The sequence below is a fragment of the Chiloscyllium plagiosum genome, unplaced genomic scaffold, assembly GCF_037043375.1.
Source record: "Chiloscyllium plagiosum isolate Xiang-an unplaced genomic scaffold, Cpla_swu_hap1 HiC_scaffold_11, whole genome shotgun sequence".
Classification (NCBI taxonomy): domain Eukaryota; kingdom Metazoa; phylum Chordata; class Chondrichthyes; order Orectolobiformes; family Hemiscylliidae; genus Chiloscyllium; species Chiloscyllium plagiosum.
The window spans coordinates 16,017,960-16,038,955 of record NW_028270149.1 but is presented as its reverse complement, the minus strand read 5'-3'; the positions used below and the strand labels follow the sequence as shown (position 1 = coordinate 16,038,955).

Below are 20,996 nucleotides of genomic sequence, written 5' to 3'. Positions count from 1 at the left end.
TAGACCCAACATTGTTACCGCACCCTTCCTACTTGTGAGCTCTGCTCATATTGCCTCACTGCTCGAGTCCTCCATAGTGCCCTCCTTCAGCACAGCTGTGATATCCTTTGACCAGTAATGCAACTCCTCCACCTCTACCTCCCTCTCTATCCCGCCTGAAGCATCTATATCCTGGGATATTTAACTGCCAATCATGCTTTCCCTCAACGAAGTCCCAGTAATTGAAATAATGTCATACTCCCAGGTACTAATCCAAGCGCTAAATTCATCTGCCTTACCTACTACACTTCTCACATTAAAACAAATGCACCTCAGACCATCTGTCTCTTTGTGTTCATCATCTGCTTCCAGCATATTCTTCCCCTTTGTCATGCTGACTTCATTATCTAGTTCCTTACAGGCTGTAGTTACTGTCCACTAACCACCTCATTTGGTTCCCATCCCCCTGCCACATCAGTTTAAACCCTCCCCGACAATGTTAGCAAAAGCACCCCCCAGGACATTGGTTCCAATCTAGTCCAGTCCAGGTGTAGACCATCCGATTTGTAATAGCCCCATCTCCCCCAGAACCAGTCCTAATGTCCAAAAAATCTGAACCCCTCCCTCCTGCACCATCTCTCAAGCATTCATCCTGCCTATTCTTTCATTTTTACTCTGACTAGCACAGAGCATTGGTAGCAATCCTGAGATTACTATCTCTGAGGTCCTACTTTTTACCTTGGCTCCTAACTCTCTAAATTGTGCTTGTAGGATCTCATCCCAATTTTTACCTGTATCATTGGTGCCTACATGCACCATGACAGCTGGCTGTTCAACCTCCCCTCCCGAATGTTCTGCAGCCGATCTGAGACATTCCTGACTCGTGCACCTGGGAGGCAACAAACCATTCGGAAGTCTCGTTTTCAACCACAGAGCTGCCTATCTACTCCCCCTACAATCCCATGTGACTACAGCTCTTCCACTCTTTTTGCTGCCCATCTGTACAGCAGAGCCAGCCACAATGCCATGAACCTGACTACTGCTGCCTTCCCCTGGTAAGCTATTCAAATGTGGCTCAGCTTTGTTTTAAGATGAAGAATCACAGCTTGGGTGTTTTGTTCACCTTGTTAGCTAGTTGCACCAAAGTTTTATAATGGAAATAGAATCACTTCAGTATTAAAATTTCCAAAATGGTCATTTTATATCTGTCATGAGACACCGCAGAAGAGGAGTTTGTGCACATTTTGCATCTTGCTACAATTATAGGGTTGAGATCAGGTATCACCTTGATCAGTTATACTTTGCTAATTTAGACACATTAAAAAGTCAATACAAACCATCGATGTGATCACCTTGAGTCAATGGTTCACTAAAAAGTTCTGACTGTTTGGAAGCCGCAGGAATTGCACTTGCGTCTTCTGTAAACGCTATAAGCAAAAGACCAGCAATTAAAAATTGTACACACAAATAACTAAAGTACATGCAATGGCATCACCTCAAGACATTTCAACATAACCACACCCAAAATTTAAATTAGTCATGGTTCTATCTGTATATGCACCGACAATGTCCACCAACAGCAAAACAGACACAGGACTAGAAACCTGTTTGTGGTGGCACACGCCAAAGGACAGCTGTTGGCAAAAATGTTGGGAGCATTTGTTTGCAACTTCAATCATGCAAGTTCTTTCATCCACCTAGCTAGATGAGGCCTTGTTTTAATATCTCATGCAAAAGATAACACCTCTTACAATTCCCTGGTTCTGCAGCATGAAATTCAACCATCAGCTACAATGATGCACTCAGGCTCCAGTGGGTTCTGAACCAAGAACCTTTGAAAGAAGAGAATTCTAATCAAGCTAACACTCACCTATTTTGTTATTGCAAAAAGTATTATAAATACAAAATTAGTGAAGAGAAATGCTTAACTTTATTCACCTCTTCTCTGGACTCAAACATGATCTCATGAACATAACAATGGTCAAAAGATGACACTGACCCCCCTCAGCTCTAGACAGGTTAAATAACAGTCATGCTGATTCGATGCTGACTGACAGCTACACTGCACATTTTTCAAAGAGCCATGGGATAACGCTAACATTCAGTTTATTGCAGTGGTAATTATGTGCTCAAATAACACTGTCACCCTTGAATATTAAATGACAGATCTTCACTATAATATGAACTGATGTCAACCATAATTACTGGAGTTGAAGTACAATCTTACTGGGATTTCAAGAACAGTATACTCATTTGTCGAGATTAATTATGGAACACTTTAGTGGATTTTTAGTAATTACTTGATTTACCTGGTGGAATATGCAATTTAAAAAGTAATTTCAGTTTGTCTGTAAAGGATCCATTGTACATCACATCTGCAAGAGATAAAACTGAATTAGAATATTTGTTACTCATGACCTCAAATCCTTTAAGGATTTGATGAAAGGTTTAAAGACAGACTGTTCGTTATATTCCACACAAAATGTGTGAAGTTCTGTGAATGTCATCCATCAACAGCAACTGGGTGAAATTTATACCATTTTTTTAAAATAAAAGTCCTTGCTTGCATAAAGAAGTGACTCATTTAGGAACGGATGTGGGCAGTTCAGCCTGCCAAGTTCGTTCCAACATTTAAGTCAATTCCACTTTGTCATCTATGCTCGGCAAATATGCTGATCCAAAACAAAAGTCAGTTTTCAAAATTTCAATTAACCCATCTACAGCCTTTTGCGAGGTGAACAAAGTTCTAGATTTCGACTCCCCTTCCTATGGAAAGCTGCATCCTGACTTTAGTCCTAAGTGGCTGAGCTTAAAATCTCCTTTCCATTGCCAAGTGGCACAAAAGCAATTTCTCCCCATCACATTAAGTGTGACCAAGTGGCTCAACACAGGTGAGTGTGTGATCTGTGCCATCTCAAGCACCACCCTAACAGCACAGTCACCCACATATAATAAGCAAACAAGTAGAGACGGAGAAATGTCTGTTTCAAAAACTATGGACTGAGAACTCTTCCGTTAGGGAACCTCAATTCCCAAATCAGGCTGCCTCTGCACACCCCTTTTCCATCATCCACAGCAGTGCTGAAGACTTGAGATTTCAGGAACCACAGTTGGCAAACCACATTCAGTCCAGATGGCCTTCCATCACATTATACAAGAACTAAGAATGCTGTTGTAAGAAGCTCTAGTAAGTTGACCACAGTCTGAAACACAAAGTGTTTTACCTAGAACACATGAAAACTCTTTGAAATTGATGAGGCCGTCAGTGTTCTCATCCAGAAGCCGAAAACTCCACAGAGCTAATAAGTCTGCATTTGCAGAGTGGGCCCATGGACTCAGATGCCTGAAAAGTGTGCAGTACTGTTTACCGTCAATCTGGTACTGCTCCAGGTATGGGAGGCTAGAGTCATGGTGCTTGAGTGCCAGACTGCGTGGAATCCAGTAACAACTTAAAAAATGTTCCTTCTACAAAACAAAAAAGGGAGAAATAGGTGTCTCAGATGACAAAATAATTGCACCAACAATGCTGACCATGTCTAGTCGAGACAGGTTAAGATGGAAGCTTAGCATTGGTAGACATTTAAAGCTATACTTCACAATGCTCAACAAAACTATATTCCGTAGAGAAAGACAGACTTCCTGAGAACAGTGAACTTTCTGGGTGAACTACCAAAGACAAAGATGGTATCAACTTTAAAAAAACAGATAAATTTTAAGATCATTAGTGATACGTCAGGAGATTAGAAAAATGCAGAAATAGCAATGCTGAAAGCAAAACTAAATCAAGAGGGAGAATATAGAGAAAAGATAAAAAGTGACAGTAAGAGCTATTACAGAAATATAAAAACAGAATTAGACTAGCAAAAAAGTGAATTTGGCTCCATTAAGACTGGGGAATTAGGGAATAAGAAACATGAAAATAAGCAAAGAGTTTGTATCTGTCCTCATAGGAGAAGATACCAAAGTATCCCCATATAACAGGGGGAGAAATGGAGGGAGGAACTTAAAACAACCAATACTTCGCAAAAGGGAATGACTAAAATCTGACTTCTCATGGATCTGGTGGCATATATCTTTGGGTCATTAGAGAAGCGGCTGTAGAGGTACTGGATGCTTGGGTCATAATCAAAGAATAGAAGAAAGTGAGGACTGCAGATGCTGGAGATCAGAGCTTAAAAATGTGTTGCTGGAAAAGCTGCATGGAGTCTGCACTGACCCTGCAAAACATCAATCCACCCAGGCACAGGACCCCACCCTTAACCCTGCATTTGCCATGGCTAATGTGCCTAGCCTGCACATCCCTTGACACTACGGGGCAATTTACAGACACAGGGAGTATGTGCAAACTCCACACAGACAGTCACTTGGGGCTGGGAATCGAGCCCAGGTCCCCGACACTGCGAGGGAGCAGTGCTAAACCCGAGCCACTGTGCTTCCAATATTCCAAACTTTCCTAGATTCTGGAAAGATCTTAATGGATTGGAAAACACATGCATTGTCACTTTCCAAGAAAGGTGAGAGGTTAAAGAAATATTAATAGGGCAAATCAAAATATAATCAAGTAGACTAAACACATTTTATAAAACAATGCATATGACAAGATAATTACAGCTACTTCAGCATGTCGCAACCAGACTGAATAAAAGCAATGCAGTGAATTTCAAACACTATTTCCAAAGGGCATTTAATAATGTATCTGACTGCACAACAGCTCACACGTTAGGGATACGTTGGTAAACTCAGTGCTTATAGGGATCGCGGCAAAATCAGGATGAAGGGTCTGGGTTTTATTATAGACATATCTGCAGATGATACAAAATAAGTTGTGAAAGAAAGGTGAGGGGAACAAAGCAGCTACAAAAGGATTTATAAAGGTTGGCGAAGATTTTGTAGATGGAGTATAATTTAGGAAAAGTGAGGCTACCCGTTTTGTTAGGAAGTACAAAACACTAATATTATTTAATTGGAGAAAGAATACAGAACGCTGTGGCACAGATCGCTCTGGGAGTCATCATAGTAAATTAACTTGCAGATACAGCAAGTACCTGGGAAGAGAAATGTTGGATTTTAGTTTCAAGGGGGATGAAGTGCAAAAGTAAAAAGACTTTGCAACAAATGCACACAACACTGGTGAGACCACACACATTTGATATGAAACAGAGTTAAGGTCTCCTTATTTAAGAATAGATATCCTTATTCTGATGCAGTTCAGAAAAGGTCTACTAGATTGCTTCTGGGGCAAAGGGGCTGTTTCATGGGGAAACGTTCATCAGGTTGGACTTATGACCATTAGAATTTAGGAGAATGTCAAATGATCTGACTGAAAGATATAAGATTCCGAGGGGGCATGACAGGGTAAGTGTTGGGATGTTGGTTTCGCACACTGGGGAACCTAAAATAACTATTCAAATCAGAGATGAGGAGAGGTTTCTTTTCTCAGAGGATCATGAATCTTGAGAATTCTCTACCATAGGGAGAGGGAGTCTGGATTTCATATATTCAAAACTGAGGTAAATAGTTTCTTCAACTACATCAAGACACATAGGTCAAGGTATGTCGGTAACACATAGGAGACTGGAGTTGAGAATCAAGTTTAGATCAATCAAGATCATATTGGAATAGCACTGCACACTCAAGGGGCTAAATGGCCAAATCCTATTTCTTATATTCTTATTTGAGCTTATTTAGTTACCTGCGTAATTTTAGCACAAAAAAAACACTCAGCTAGCTCAAAAACAATACCCTAATAAGGGAAAATATTGGATTGATGAAATTTTAAGGAAATCATAATTGGTAGGAAGTCCAAAATAGAAAGTAAACAGCATTAAACTGATCACATAATCCCTCATTTTCTTCGTCCAAAACGGGTGATCAGATGTCTGAATAAAGGACATTACTCAGATTTCCTCAGAGGGGGCGGGCGCGACAGAGACGAGAGGAGAGGGGGCGGGCGCGACAGAGACGAGAGGAGAGGGGGCGGGCGCGACAGAGACGAGAGGAGAGGGGGCGGGCGCGACAGAGACGAGAGGAGAGGGGGCGGGCGCGACAGAGACGAGAGGAGAGGGGGCGGGCGCGACAGAGACGAGAGGAGAGGGGGCGGGCGCGACAGAGACGAGAGGAGAGGGGGCGGGCGCGACAGAGACGAGAGGAGAGGGGGCGGGCGCGACAGAGACGAGAGGAGAGGGGGCGGGCGCGACAGAGACGAGAGGAGAGGGGGCGGGCGCGACAGAGACGAGAGGAGAGGGGGCGGGCGCGACAGAGACGAGAGGAGAGGGGGCGGGCGCGACAGAGACGAGAGGAGAGGGGGCGGGCGCGACAGAGACGAGAGGAGAGGGGGCGGGCGCGACAGAGACGAGAGGAGAGGGGGCGGGCGCGACAGAGACGAGAGGAGAGGGGGCGGGCGCGACAGAGACGAGAGGAGAGGGGGCGGGCGCGACAGAGACGAGAGGAGAGGGGGCGGGCGCGACAGAGACGAGGGGAGAGGGGGCGGGCGCGACAGAGACGAGAGGAGAGGGGGCGGGCGCGACAGAGACGAGGGGAGAGGGGGCGGGCGCGACAGAGACGAGGGGAGAGGGGGCGGGCGCGACAGAGACGAGGGGAGAGGGGGCGGGCGCGACAGAGACGAGGGGAGAGGGGGCGGGCGCGACAGAGACGAGGGGAGAGGGGGCGGGCGCGACAGAGACGAGGGGAGAGGGGGCGGGCGCGACAGAGACGAGGGGAGAGGGGGCGGGCGCGACAGAGACGAGGGGAGAGGGGGCGGGCGCGACAGAGACGAGGGGAGAGGGGGCGGGCGCGACAGAGACGAGGGGAGAGGGGGCGGGCGCGACAGAGACGAGGGGAGAGGGGGCGGGCGCGACAGAGACGAGGGGAGAGGGGGCGGGCGCGACAGAGACGAGGGGAGAGGGGGCGGGCGCGACAGAGACGAGGGGAGAGGGGGCGGGCGCGACAGAGACGAGGGGAGAGGGGGCGGGCGCGACAGAGACGAGGGGAGAGGGGGCGGGCGCGACAGAGACGAGGGGAGAGGGGGCGGGCGCGACAGAGACGAGGGGAGAGGGGGCGGGCGCGACAGAGACGAGGGGAGAGGGGACGGGCGCGACAGAGACGAGGGGAGAGGGGGCGGGCGCGACAGAGACGAGGGGAGAGGGGGCGGGCGCGACAGAGACGAGGGGAGAGGGGGCGGGCGCGACAGAGACGAGGGGAGAGGGGGCGGGCGCGACAGAGACGAGGGGAGAGGGGGCGGGCGCGACAGAGACGAGGGGAGAGGGGGCGGGCGCGACAGAGACGAGGGGAGAGGGGGCGGGCGCGACAGAGACGAGGGGAGAGGGGGCGGGCGCGACAGAGACGAGGGGAGAGGGGGCGGGCGCGACAGAGACGAGGGGAGAGGGGGCGGGCGCGACAGAGACGAGGGGAGAGGGGGCGGGCGCGACAGAGACGAGGGGAGAGGGGGCGGGCGCGACAGAGACGAGGGGAGAGGGGGCGGGCGCGACAGAGACGAGAGGAGAGGGGGCGGGCGCGACAGAGACGAGAGGAGAGGGGGCGGGCGCGACAGAGACGAGAGGAGAGGGGGCGGGCGCGACAGAGACGAGAGGAGAGGGGGCGGGCGCGACAGAGACGAGAGGAGAGGGGGCGGGCGCGACAGAGACGAGAGGAGAGGGGGCGGGCGCGACAGAGACGAGAGGAGAGGGGGCGGGCGCGACAGAGACGAGAGGAGAGGGGGCGGGCGCGACAGAGACGAGAGGAGAGGGGGCGGGCGCGACAGAGACGAGAGGAGAGGGGGCGGGCGCGACAGAGACGAGAGGAGAGGGGGCGGGCGCGACAGAGACGAGAGGAGAGGGGGCGGGCGCGACAGAGACGAGAGGAGAGGGGGCGGGCGCGACAGAGACGAGAGGAGAGGGGGCGGGCGCGACAGAGACGAGAGGAGAGGGGGCGGGCGCGACAGAGACGAGAGGAGAGGGGGCGGGCGCGACAGAGACGAGAGGAGAGGGGGCGGGCGCGACAGAGACGAGAGGAGAGGGGGCGGGCGCGACAGAGACGAGAGGAGAGGGGGCGGGCGCGACAGAGACGAGAGGAGAGGGGGCGGGCGCGACAGAGACGAGAGGAGAGGGGGCGGGCGCGACAGAGACGAGAGGAGAGGGGGCGGGCGCGACAGAGACGAGAGGAGAGGGGGCGGGCGCGACAGAGACGAGAGGAGAGGGGGCGGGCGCGACAGAGACGAGAGGAGAGGGGGCGGGCGCGACAGAGACGAGAGGAGAGGGGGCGGGCGCGACAGAGACGAGAAGAGAGGGGGCGGGCGCGACAGAGACGAGAGGAGAGGGGGCGGGCGCGACAGAGACGAGAGGAGAGGGGGCGGGCGCGACAGAGACGAGAGGAGAGGGGGCGGGCGCGACAGAGACGAGAGGAGAGGGGGCGGGCGCGACAGAGACGAGAGGAGAGGGGGCGGGCGCGACAGAGACGAGAGGAGAGGGGGCGGGCGCGACAGAGACGAGAGGAGAGGGGGCGGGCGCGACAGAGACGAGAGGAGAGGGGGCGGGCGCGACAGAGACGAGAGGAGAGGGGGCGGGCGCGACAGAGACGAGAGGAGAGGGGGCGGGCGCGACAGAGACGAGAGGAGAGGGGGCGGGCGCGACAGAGACGAGAGGAGAGGGGGCGGGCGCGACAGAGACGAGAGGAGAGGGGGCGGGCGCGACAGAGACGAGAGGAGAGGGGGCGGGCGCGACAGAGACGAGAGGAGAGGGGGCGGGCGCGACAGAGACGAGAGGAGAGGGGGCGGGCGCGACAGAGACGAGAGGAGAGGGGGCGGGCGCGACAGAGACGAGAGGAGAGGGGGCGGGCGCGACAGAGACGAGAGGAGAGGGGGCGGGCGCGACAGAGACGAGAGGAGAGGGGGCGGGCGCGACAGAGACGAGAGGAGAGGGGGCGGGCGCGACAGAGACGAGAGGAGAGGGGGCGGGCGCGACAGAGACGAGAGGAGAGGGGGCGGGCGCGACAGAGACGAGAGGAGAGGGGGCGGGCGCGACAGAGACGAGAGGAGAGGGGGCGGGCGCGACAGAGACGAGAGGAGAGGGGGCGGGCGCGACAGAGACGAGAGGAGAGGGGGCGGGCGCGACAGAGACGAGAGGAGAGGGGGCGGGCGCGACAGAGACGAGAGGAGAGGGGGCGGGCGCGACAGAGACGAGAGGAGAGGGGGCGGGCGCGACAGAGACGAGAGGAGAGGGGGCGGGCGCGACAGAGACGAGAGGAGAGGGGGCGGGCGCGACAGAGACGAGAGGAGAGGGGGCGGGCGCGACAGAGACGAGAGGAGAGGGGGCGGGCGCGACAGAGACGAGAGGAGAGGGGGCGGGCGCGACAGAGACGAGAGGAGAGGGGGCGGGCGCGACAGAGACGAGAGGAGAGGGGGCGGGCGCGACAGAGACGAGAGGAGAGGGGGCGGGCGCGACAGAGACGAGAGGAGAGAGGGCGCGCGCGACAGAGACGAGAGACAGACCGAGAGAGACAGACCGAGAGAGAGACACAGACCTAGAGAGAGAGAGAGACACAGACCTAGAGAGAGAGAGACACAGACCTAGAGAGAGAGAGACACAGACCTAGAGAGAGAGTGAGAGCGACAAACCTAGAGAGAGAGACACAGACCTAGAGACAAAAATACAGTGATACAGTGAGAAAGACAGTGATGTGTGATAGTGTGGAAAAAAGAGAAGGGGAGGGACGCACAGAGGTGCAAAAAGGGGTTGAGGTGCACACACAGCTACAGTCAGATAATAGGATTGAAATTTATATCATACTTTTAATTTAATTAACTGCCCCAATGCACTTGACAGGAAAGTTATCAAACAAGATTTGAGACTGAGCTACACACAAGGAGAAATTACAGCAGATGACTAAAAGCGTGATCCAATGATCTTTAAGCAATGTAGTCAAGAGGAAAGAGCCGTGGAGGTTCAGTGAACTGACTGTGGAGCTTGGGACTCGGGCATCTAAAAGCGCTGCCACCAATTAAGGAGGGATTAAATTTAGGAATACTCAAGAGAAGGGCAAATCTACTGAAACATCTGGACAGCTCGAAGAGCAGATAACTTTTTCCACCCACCAGAAGTACACACATTTTATCCTTTGTTTTAGAAAGATAAGAAATGTTTGACTTGTGTAGCTCAGTTCAAAACCACAGGATAGTACTAAGTACTTTAAGTACTTTTGAAAGTCTAATCATTTTTGTAATACAGAAATGTGCTTATATTATAAACATTATTACCAAGTGTATACACTAACCTGGATAAAGGAAGAAATCGGTAGCATAAAAGTATCAAGAAATTATTTGACTAAACAGCTTGGTCCCTCGGTTCAATCAAGTAGAATTTGCTGATTTTTAACGGATATTTAATTCAGCAACTTAAGAGTTAAGTGCTTATTTCAGTCAAAGATTTTGTGTCATCAATGTTTAAAGCACTGATGTGTCACAATTCGAGGTGTCACTGACAGATGCCAGTTTGATGCACAATGATGCACTAATGGGACCCCCCCCTTCTAGAATTTTGCTAAAGCATGCAGACAATTTTCCAAAATCAACAAATATGGATGAGTGACCTTAAACAGCTCGAAGAGGTCTTCCAGTTCTTTAGGGCCGAACATCACTTCCTGAGATACAACCCGCAGCTGAATCACACAAAGGGTTCACAATGTTAAATATAGCACAAGATTCAATACATCATATCCAAACCAGACTGCAATATCACTGTCTAACACACCACTTAATATTTCATCAGTAAAAACCAAGGATATTTATTTATGAAATATCTAAATTACATAAACGTGCTTTTTATAATGTGCCAAATATATGACCAAATAAGAATGTCAAAAAAATTAACATTATTCTGAAACATCTGACTTTCTGCTTTTAATATGCATTTAAGTAGAATGTAGCAGGTTAAGGTAATCACTTTGCTGTTGTGGTTATCTCCTGAATCAATTAGTGATAGATCTAAAAACTTGTAATATAATGATCTCCTCAAAAATAAGTCAGAGATCAAAACTGGAAATAAAGAGGCAGCATTGCGAAGAGTGATGCCAATAAAAATAAAGACTTTATTACATCAGGTAGACCTGCAAATAATCCAAATAAATTAACCAAATTAAAATAATACATAATTGTTCTCATTTAAATAAAGGGATATAAATCACACCGTGTTTCTACATTTTTTGTCCTTAATCTTTATAGGTTTGCACGTAAAAGCTGCCCAGTAACTGAGCACCTCCTAAGTATTTAACAGATTACATAGAACATAGAACAGTACAGCCCTCGATGTTGTGCCAACAATTTATCTTAAGAGTAAGATTAAGCTAAACTGTACACCCTTCACTTTACTATCATCCATATGCCTATCCAAGAGTTGCTGAAATGTCCCTAATGTATCTGACTCTACTATCGCCACTGGCAGTGAATTCCACGCAACCACCACACACTGTGTAAAGAACCGACCTCTGACATTTCCCCTAAACCTTCTTCCAATCACCTTAAAATTATGCCCCCTCATGATAGACATTTCTGCTCTGGGAAAAAGTCTCTGACTACTCACTACCTATGCCTCTCATCATCTTGTACACCTCTAGCATCATCCTGTACACCTCTAGCAAGTCACTTCTCACCCTTCTTCACTCCAATGAAAAAAGCTTTAGTTCCCTCAACCTTTCTTCATCAGCAATGCTCTTCCAGTCCAGGCAGCAGCCTGGTAAATCTCCTCTGCACCCTCTCCAAAACTTCCATATCCTTCCTACAAATGAGGCGACCAGAACTGAACACAATATTCCAAGTGTGGTCTATATAGAGCTGCAGCATAACCTCGCGGTTCTTAAACTCAATCCCTCACTAATGAAAGCCATCACACCATACGGCTTCTTAACAACCCTATCAACTTGAGTGGCAAATCTGAGGGATCTGTGGACATGGACCTAAAGATCCCTTTGTTCCTCCACACCACCAAGAATCCTGACTTTAACCTGCATTCTGAATCCATTTCGACCTTCCAAAATGAATCGCTTCACACTTTTCCAGGTCGAACCGCATCTGCCGCTTCTCAGCCCAGTTCTGCATCCTGTCAATGTCCCTTTGCAACCTACAACAGCCCTCCACACTATCCACCACACCACCAATCTTTGTGTCATCGGCAAACATACGAACCAACCCTTCCACTTCCTCATCAAAGTCATTCATAAAAATCACAACGAGAAGAGGTCCCAGAACAGATCCCTGCGGAACACCACTGGTCTCCAACCTCCAGGCTGAATACTTCCAATCTACTACCAGCCTGTCTTCTATGGACCAGCCAATTCTGCATCCAGACAGTCAACTTCCCCTATATCCTATGCCTCCTTACTTTCTGAATGAGTCTATCATGGGTAACCTTATCAAATGCCTTGCTAAAATCCATGTACACTACCTCCACTACGCTACCTTCATCAATGTGTTCAGTTACATCCTCAAAGAAGTCAATAAGGCTCGTGGGGCATGACCTGCCCCTCACAAAACCATGTTGACCATCTCTAATCAAGCTATGGTTTTCCAAGTAATCATAAATCCTGACTCTCAAACCTCTTCAGCAATGCTCTCCTAGTGGGTGGCACGGTGGCACAGTGGTTAGCACTGCTGCCTCACAGCGCCAGAGACCCGGGTTCAATTCCCGACTCAGGCGACTGACTGTGTGGAGTTTGCATGTTCTCCCAGTGTCTGCATGGGTTTCCTCCGGGTGCTCCGGTTTCCTCCCACAATCCAAAAATGTGCGGGTCAGGTGAACTGGCCATGCTAAATTGCCCGTAGTGTTAGGTTAAAGGGGTAAATGTAGGGGTATGGGTGGGTTGCGCTTCGGCGGGTCGGTGTGGACTTGTTGCCTGTTTCCACACTGTAAGTAATCTAATCTAATCTAATCTCTTCAGTAATTTGCCTGACTGGTCTGGTCTGTAATTCCCAGGATTATTCCTATACCCTTTCTTGAACAAGGAAACAACATTTGCCATTCTCCAATCACTTGGCACTACTCCAGTGGATAGTAAGAAGATAAATATCATTGCCAAAGGCGCAACAATCTCTTCCCTCGCTTCCTGTAGTAACCTTGGGTATATCCTGCCTGGCCCAGGGGACTTATCTATCTTTATGTTTTCAAAATTTTCAGCACATTCTCCTTCTCAACATCAACCTGTTCAAACACATCAACTTGTTTCAAGCTTTGTTCCCAAATGTGAAGATCCCTCTCAATAGTGAGCACTGAAGCAAAGTATCATTAAGGACCTCCCCGACCTCCTCCAACTCCAGGCACATGTTCCCTCCACTATCCCTGATCGGCCCGACCCTCACTCTGGCAATCCTCTTGCTCCTCACATAAGTGCAGAATGCCATAGGGTTTCCTTACTCCGACCCGCTAAAGCTTTTTCATGCCCCCTTCCAGCTCTTCCAAGTCCATTCTTCAGTTCCTTCCTGGCTGCCTTGTAATTCTCTAAAGCCCTGTCTGATCCTTGCCTCCTCAGCCTTAAGTAAGCTTCCTCCTTCCTCTTGACTAGGTATTCCACATCCCTTGTCACCCAACGTTCTTTCAACCTATCATCCCTTCCTTGCCTCAGTGGGATGAACCTGTCCAGCACTATCAGCAAGTGCTCTTAAAACAACAGCCACATTTCTGTCATGCATTTCCCAGAGAACATTTGTTCCCAATTTAGGAGCACTATTTCCTGCATAATAGCATTGTAATACTCCCTCCCCAATTAAATACTTTCTCATACTGTGTGCTCCTATACCTCTCCACGACTATAGTATAAGGTCAGGGAGTTGAGATTACTGTCACCAAAATGCTCTCCCTCCGAGAGATGTGACACCTGCCCTGGGTTCGTTGCCAAGCAGCAATTCCCCTCTCCTCTAGTTGGCCTACCTACATATTGAGTCAGGATCCTTTCCTGGACACATCTGATAAAAACAGCTTCAATCAAACTATTTGAACTCAGGTGGTTCCATCCTGAAGATGTGTAGCTCAGGTGCATTGACTATGCTAAATTGCCCATAATGTTCAGGGATGTGTAGGTTAGGTGCATTCGTCAGAGGTAAATGCTGAGTAATCGGGTAGGGGAATGAGTCTAGCTGGGATACTCTTTGGAGGATCAGTGTGGACTTGTTGGGCCAAAATGGGCTGTTTCCAAACCGCAGGGATTCTAGAAATCTATGACTATTAGCGAAGTTAAAGTCGCCCATGACAACAACCCTGTTACTTCTGCATCTTTCAAAAATCTGCCTCCCAATCTGTTGCTCTTTGTGTATCTGCTGCTATTGAAGGATCTGTAGAAAATTCCAAATAAAGTGACAGCTCCTTTCCTGTTTCAGACTTCCACCCATACTGACTTTGTAGACAAACCCTCCTCGACAACCTCCCTTTCTGCAGCTATGATACTATCCCTGATTGCCAATGCCACTCCCCCATCTTTTACCTCCACTCCATTCCTTTTGAAACATCTAAACCCTGGAACATCCAAAACCATTCCTGCTCCTGTGATATCCAAGTCTTCATAATGGGCACAACATCAGAGTTCCAAGTACAGATCCATGCTCTAAGTTCATCACTCTTATTTCTAATATTTCTTGTGTTAAAACAGACATTTCAACCCAACACACTGATTACAGACAGAAATACACACTTTGGGATCTCAATATGAACTTCTAGTCCTAGTGCAGAGCCAACATGATAGAGAGAACAAGGTGACTAAGCAAAGTGAACTTTAATAATTTTCCCATACACAGGGAGAGGAAGTTAGAATGCCCATAAACTACTTTCATGCATCATCCGGTTAAAGAGCAGGTCTGGGACAGACCTCCGGTCTGAGTGACTTTCTATTCTGCATTCAAAGGAATTACGTATTGGAATTAATACAAACAACTTTGTAAATCATTGGCAAGTATTTGACTTCCCAGCTCATGATTATTTGGGTCTGAAAATAGTTTGTTTTCGACTTTACAAATAATACGCTTGAAGGTAAGTAGGTCAGCAAACGTCAAAAAGTGTTTGCATCAAAACAAAGTCAAATTCCCTAAGGCCCAACAAAAACTTCCATTCACCACACAAGATGCAAATATTCAATGGGTTGTTCACTTATTCAAAGATCAAGTACAACTTACCACATTCTGTCTTGTAGTGTCTTCTAGAGTCTGAATCACATATAGCCTGTTCCTACGCCGCATACTCTCAACTTCCATTGACTGAATGTCACCATATTTCTGCAAAAATAGAAAATAAATTCAGCTTCCAATAATTGATTGATGATTTACTGACTAAAAGCTTGGGATGTCTCTAACATATGACTCATTAGGCACTTTTTACAGCCACACTGACTATTTTTCTTTTTGATGGGAGGGGATGATGTCAGAGAAATCAGATGGATCTAGTGTAGAAAGATTCTAGATTCAGGGATTGCATAACATTGTTAATATTTTTGTATATTAACATCAGAAAGCATCAGTCTTATTCACCAACCTCATAAGATTCTGCAATAAGTTCAGTTATGTCCACTTTAGTTTGAGGTTCCTCATTGTCACTGCCTACAGGGGGGTGATGAGCCATTGGTGGTAAAGGGCTGTCTTTGTTAGTGACATTATCAAAAAACCTGCAAGGAAATTCAATACTGCTATTGAGAAAGGCATTAAAAATGACAGCCAACCACTGAAGGACAAGCAGAACTTTCGAAGTAAACATACTAATTAGATCTTACAACAAAGTATATGGATTAGTTCTACAACTATGCTTTCAAAATACATTTAAACATACAAGGTTAGAATTTTATTAATCATACAAGTTTAGCGCTGTGGCCATGGAAGAGAGAACTAATTTTGGGTTCAACTTCAAGATGATCTAATTTGACTTTTGGGCAACTGAGTCAGTGTTCACTCGATGCCCATATAGAAACACAGAAGATAAGAATAGACTATTCGACCTCTTGAGCCTGCTCTGTCATTCATTCTGATCATGATCGATCATAGAGCTCAATACCCTAATCCTTAGATATCCCTTGATTCCTTTAGCCACAAAAGATATATCCACCTCCTCCTTGAAAAGTTTTGGCTTCAACCAGTTTGGTAGAGAATTCCACAGACTCACCATTCTCTGGGTGATGAAATTTCTCACCCCAGTCCTAAAAGCCTTTATCCTTAAACTGTGTCCCCTGGTGCCGGACTCTCCCACCATCAGGAACATCTTTCCATCACTTCCTGTCTCGTCCTGTTCGAATTCGAAAGGTTTCTATGTGATCCCTGTTCATTCTTCTGAACTGTAGCAAATACAATCTTAACTGACTCAACCTCTCATATGAGTCCTGCCATCCCAGGGATTAATTTCGAGAACTTTTGCTGCACTCCCTTAATAGCAAGAACTCCTTCTTCACATTAGAAGACCAAAACTGCAGGCCACACTTCAAGTTTGGCCTTACCAATACCCTGTACAACTGCAACAAGACCTGCATGATGACAGTAAACCAGCTCCCATGACTCCTTTTAAACCTAGCAATTTGACTTCAATTTGTCAGATTGAGACCTCAAGAGTAGGGCAAACGCTACCAGCAAGTTACCTTGTAAAGTTGGGGTGGATGCCCAGAACAGTTGAAGCCGAAACTGGAAAAAACATTGATTTATATATATGCAGACAGATATCTATTTGTAGCTCTCAAAACCGCAATATGTAAGAATATATATCCTTGTCACACTAAGTACACAGTCCTTCAAGTACAGGCAGTTTAGGACAACCAGTAGTAGGAGGATGTAATTATAAGTTCCCTCAAGAGGTAAAATAAATGTAGAGATCAAGGTTGAATTTAGTGGAGGGGACAGTGGACCTATCCAATGGCTGCAGAGCTTCTAACAACCATGTTGTGGTCTTTTCAAGTTCCCTGACCCAATTCAATGCAACTTATCTGATTGGCAATAGGGTCTATAACTTTTACATCTCCCAGTTAAGAAAGAGATTAGAAGAACTGAGGCTTGAGAGTCTTTGGACATCTCTTCCTCTGACAGTAATGAAGGCAATGTGACTGAACACTTTAGGGTAGAGGTAGATAGATTCTTTGAGGAGAAAGTGAGGTCTGCAGATGCTGGAGATCAGAGCTGGAAATGTGTTGCTGGAAAAGCGCAGCAGGTCAGGCAGCATCCAGGGAACAGGAGAATCGACGTTTCGGGCATAAGCCCTTCTTCAGGAAGGGCTTATGCCCGAAACGTCGATTCTCCTGTTCCCTGGTTGCTGCCTGACCTGCTGCGCTTTTCCAGCAACACATTTTGAGCGTAGAGAGATTCTTGACCAGCAAGGGAGTCCTATTATTCCTGCTGCTAGTTTGAATGCTCTGGGCTTAATCTGAAAGGGAAGGACAATCGAGAGGACAACTAGGATTTCCACCTTGCATCTTTCTGTCCCATTATACACTTCCTTTCCCATCTCTGGACAGCATCATATTCCGATGGACAGAATATGGAATTTTAAAAATATAAAAGAATAAATATATTTCAAAATGGGGAACAACTTACATTTGTGGACAATTCCAACTGCCCTCCTTCCCATGCTTCAATAACCTTTCACCTAAAGATTAGGCTACATCCTGATTCCTTGAGCAAGTGTACATCTCTGACTGCAGATGTTTAAATGCTACCAACTGAGAAATTCTAAAAAAAAAATTAAAAATCAAGAGTCATACTTGTTTAAGATGGTCACTGCTTCAGCATCATCTTTGCAGAGCAGCAGTTTGTCCATGTTATAATCTAGGACTGCCAGGCCCAGCTGCAGGATTGCCTTAATACCATCATAGAAAAAGCAATCCACGACGTTTACCGCACTTTCAATGGGCAATACAGAAATGAAGATGGTGAGAAACCAGGACAAGGAGACAGATGAAAAGAAAGTCATGTCTGTCATGTGTTCAGTCAACTGAGGAAGGTAGCTCCGAATAAATTCTTCAAAAACTGCTTGATCCACTAGAGCACCTGTTAAAATGAGAATACATAAGTAAATATGCCTTTTCTGAACTTCACATTCTCTTTCTGCAGTTTAATTGCAAACTGGCTCAAAATACCTGGATACTCATTCAAACATTTTGAAATGCAAATTAGGTCAAATCAATAAGTGACAGACAGCTCATTCACTTGGTGAGACAAAGAGGCATAAACCATGAAATGAAGGGAAAATAGCTTATGAAAAAGGGGTTTTAGGATTTTCTTTGTCAATCAGAACCATGGCAAATCAATTTGCATACATCATGCGAACACTGGAGCAAGCATTTTACCTCTGCAATGATGACTGCAGCAAAGCTACAGAACTAAAAAGTGACAACATACAGAGAAAAAAAAAATCAATATCTATTAAGAAAAGCTTTGGAAAAAAAGTAGTAGAACCAGAGCAGGTTAAAAAAGGTTAAAATAAAAGCAAAATTCATTGTATAATGAAAATCTGAAATAAAAAAGAAAAATGCTGGAAACATTCAGCAGGTTCAGCAATAATCATGGAGAGAAAGAGTTCACATTTCAAGTCAAGAAGGACCCTTCTCCAGTTTAGTGCAATTAATTTGCTGCAATTCCATTTTCCAGACTTGAATAGAATTAAAACTGGACTAGTAAGATGAAAGTCATTAATTGGAAAAGTACTAACAGCTTAGGATACATCTAGAGTTGAGTGGGATGTACTCTATCACAGAGGTCACGAAAGTGAAGATAATGGCAAAAATACAAGAGTTAATCTTCTAAGAAAGCAGGTATGAATTATAGTGTCAGATGTACAGCACGGAAACAGACCCTTCAGTCCAACACGTCCATGCTGACCAGACATTCCAACCCAATTTACTCCCACCTGCCAGCAACCAGTCCATATCCCTCCAAACCCTTCCTATTCATATACCCATCCAGATGCCTCTTAAACGTTGCAATTGTACCAGCCTCCACCACTTCCTCTGGCAGCTCATTCCATACACGTACCACCCTCTGCATGAAATAGTTGCCCCTTAGGTCTCCTTTATATCTTTCCCCCCCTCACCCTGAACATATGCCCTCTAGTTCTGGACTCCCCCACCCCAGGGAAAAGACTTTGTCTATTTTACCTATCCATGCACCTCTTGATTTTATAAACCTCTATGAGGCATCCCTCAGCCTCCAATGCTCCAGGGTTAATGGGGTTTAAGCCACAGAATAGATTTACAGCACAGAGGATCTATTTCAATCTTAAATACGGTGAATTCATAACATTTCAAGAAGGCTCATCTTCACTTTTTGAAACAACATTTTTATAACAATGCAACTAATGTTCAAAAAAATCTCCTCCCCACTTGGTCCTGTGACATGGTGGAAGGAAGTGAACGTACTGTAGTAAACGTTGTCGACAACATACAAATAGGCGAAAAGTTACATTTCAAGAGGGATGCAGTTTGCAGAGAAAAAAAAAATCCAAAGAACAGCAGATGCTGGAAATTAGGATCAAAAACAAAATCAGGAATTGTGAGAAAAACTCAGCAGGGGATATTGCGATTTGAAAGGGTTCAGAAGAGATTTACAGGGATTAAGCCAGGGTTGGAGAGTTTGAGCTATAGGGAGAGGCTGAATAAGCTGGGGCTGTTTTGCCTGGAGCGTCGGAGGTTGAGAGGTGACCTGATAGAGGTTCGCAAAATCATGAGGGACAAGGATAGGGTGAATAATCAAGGTCTTTTCCCCAGTGGTGGGGGAGTCCAGAACTAGAGGGCATAGGTTTAGGGTGAGAGGGGAAAGATATAAAAGAGACCTAACGGACGACGTTTTCACACAGAGCATGGTGCGTGTGTGGAATGAGCGGCCAGAGGCTGGTACAACTACAACATTACAGAGGTATCTGGATGGGTATATGAATAGGAAGGTTGAGGGGGATATGGGCCAAATGCTGGCAAATGGAACTGGATTAGGTTAACTGGTCGGCATAGACAGGTTGGGTTTGTTTCTGTGCTGTACGTCTTCATGACTCTATGACTGTTTGTTTTAATTTACAGAAATATTGATGGTTGAATATGTTGGCAAAAAGTTGAAAAATGAACTACAATATGGAAAAATGTGAAGTTGATCATTTTGTAAGGGAGAACAAAAGAACAGATTATTATTTAAATGGAGAGAAACAGCAGAAAGCTGCAATACAAAGCAAACTGAGGTATTTGTACATGAAACAAAAAGCTGGCACACAGATGCAGCAGGTAATCAGGAAGACTAATGGAATGTTGGCCCTTACACTCCAACTCCCTCAAAATAAGAGTAGGGAACTAAGTCTTGCTACAATTGTACAAACTGCTGGTGAGACCATATCAGGAGAATTAAGATAAGTTTTGGTGCTATTATTTAAGCAAAGATATTATTTCATTGGCGGCGGTTCTGAGAAGGTTTAATAAGACGATGGAGGGATTGTTTTATGAACAAAGGTTAAACAGATTAGAACTCTACTCATTGGATTTTAGAAGAATGTCAGGTGATCTAATTGTAACATGTCAGATTCTTAAAGGGCTTGACAGGGTAAATGCTGAGAGGATGTTTCCTCTCAAAAGGTTGTCTAGGACCAAAAGGCATAGCCTCAAAGATCAAGCACCAATTTCAAAGTGAGAGGAGGCGGAATTTCTTCTGAGGGTTGAGTGCCTTTGGAATTCCTAGCCACAGAGAGCTGTGGAGATAGAATCGTTGTTTATGTTTAATGAGATAGATTCTTCAACAGTAGGGGAATCAAGGATTATGGGGTCAATGCAGAAAAGTGGACATGACGAATGTTGGATCAGCCATGATCTGAATGAATGGCAGAGGAGGCTTGAAAAGCTGAATGGCTTACTCCTGTTCCCCTTTCTTATGGACTTGCGATCTAATAATGATTAAGGAATGCAAAAACCAAATGCTTACAGTGAGAAGTTGAGAGATAATGAGGCAGAGTTCAAAGATTTTGAATTCAACCAATTACTATGTTCACCTCAACAGGGTTTCCTGAATATTACGTTTCTACCACCCCCGAACAATCTGCCCGACA

General features: G+C 46.5%; 1 protein-coding gene across 4 annotated transcripts in view; it reads right to left on the bottom strand.

Annotated features, from left to right (window-relative positions):
- tbc1d8b (TBC1 domain family member 8B) overlaps nt 1-20,996 on the bottom strand; it is an 88,884-nt gene that overhangs the window by 11,792 nt on the left and 56,096 nt on the right. For 3 of the 4 annotated variants that reach the window (XM_043705141.2, XM_043705138.2, XM_043705140.2), the window contains exons 12-18: nt 17,680-17,965; nt 15,480-15,609; nt 15,125-15,223; nt 10,561-10,629; nt 3,204-3,444; nt 2,289-2,354; nt 1,317-1,406 (exon numbers count right to left, since the gene is read on the bottom strand). In XM_043705141.2, the coding sequence (XP_043561076.2) occupies nt 1,317-1,406; nt 2,289-2,354; nt 3,204-3,444; nt 10,561-10,629; nt 15,125-15,223; nt 15,480-15,609; nt 17,680-17,965 (981 nt within the window). The remainder of the gene's footprint in view (nt 1-1,316; nt 1,407-2,288; nt 2,355-3,203; nt 3,445-10,560; nt 10,630-15,124; nt 15,224-15,479; nt 15,610-17,679; nt 17,966-20,996) is intronic. The other variant, XM_043705139.2, reaches the window with a different exon arrangement.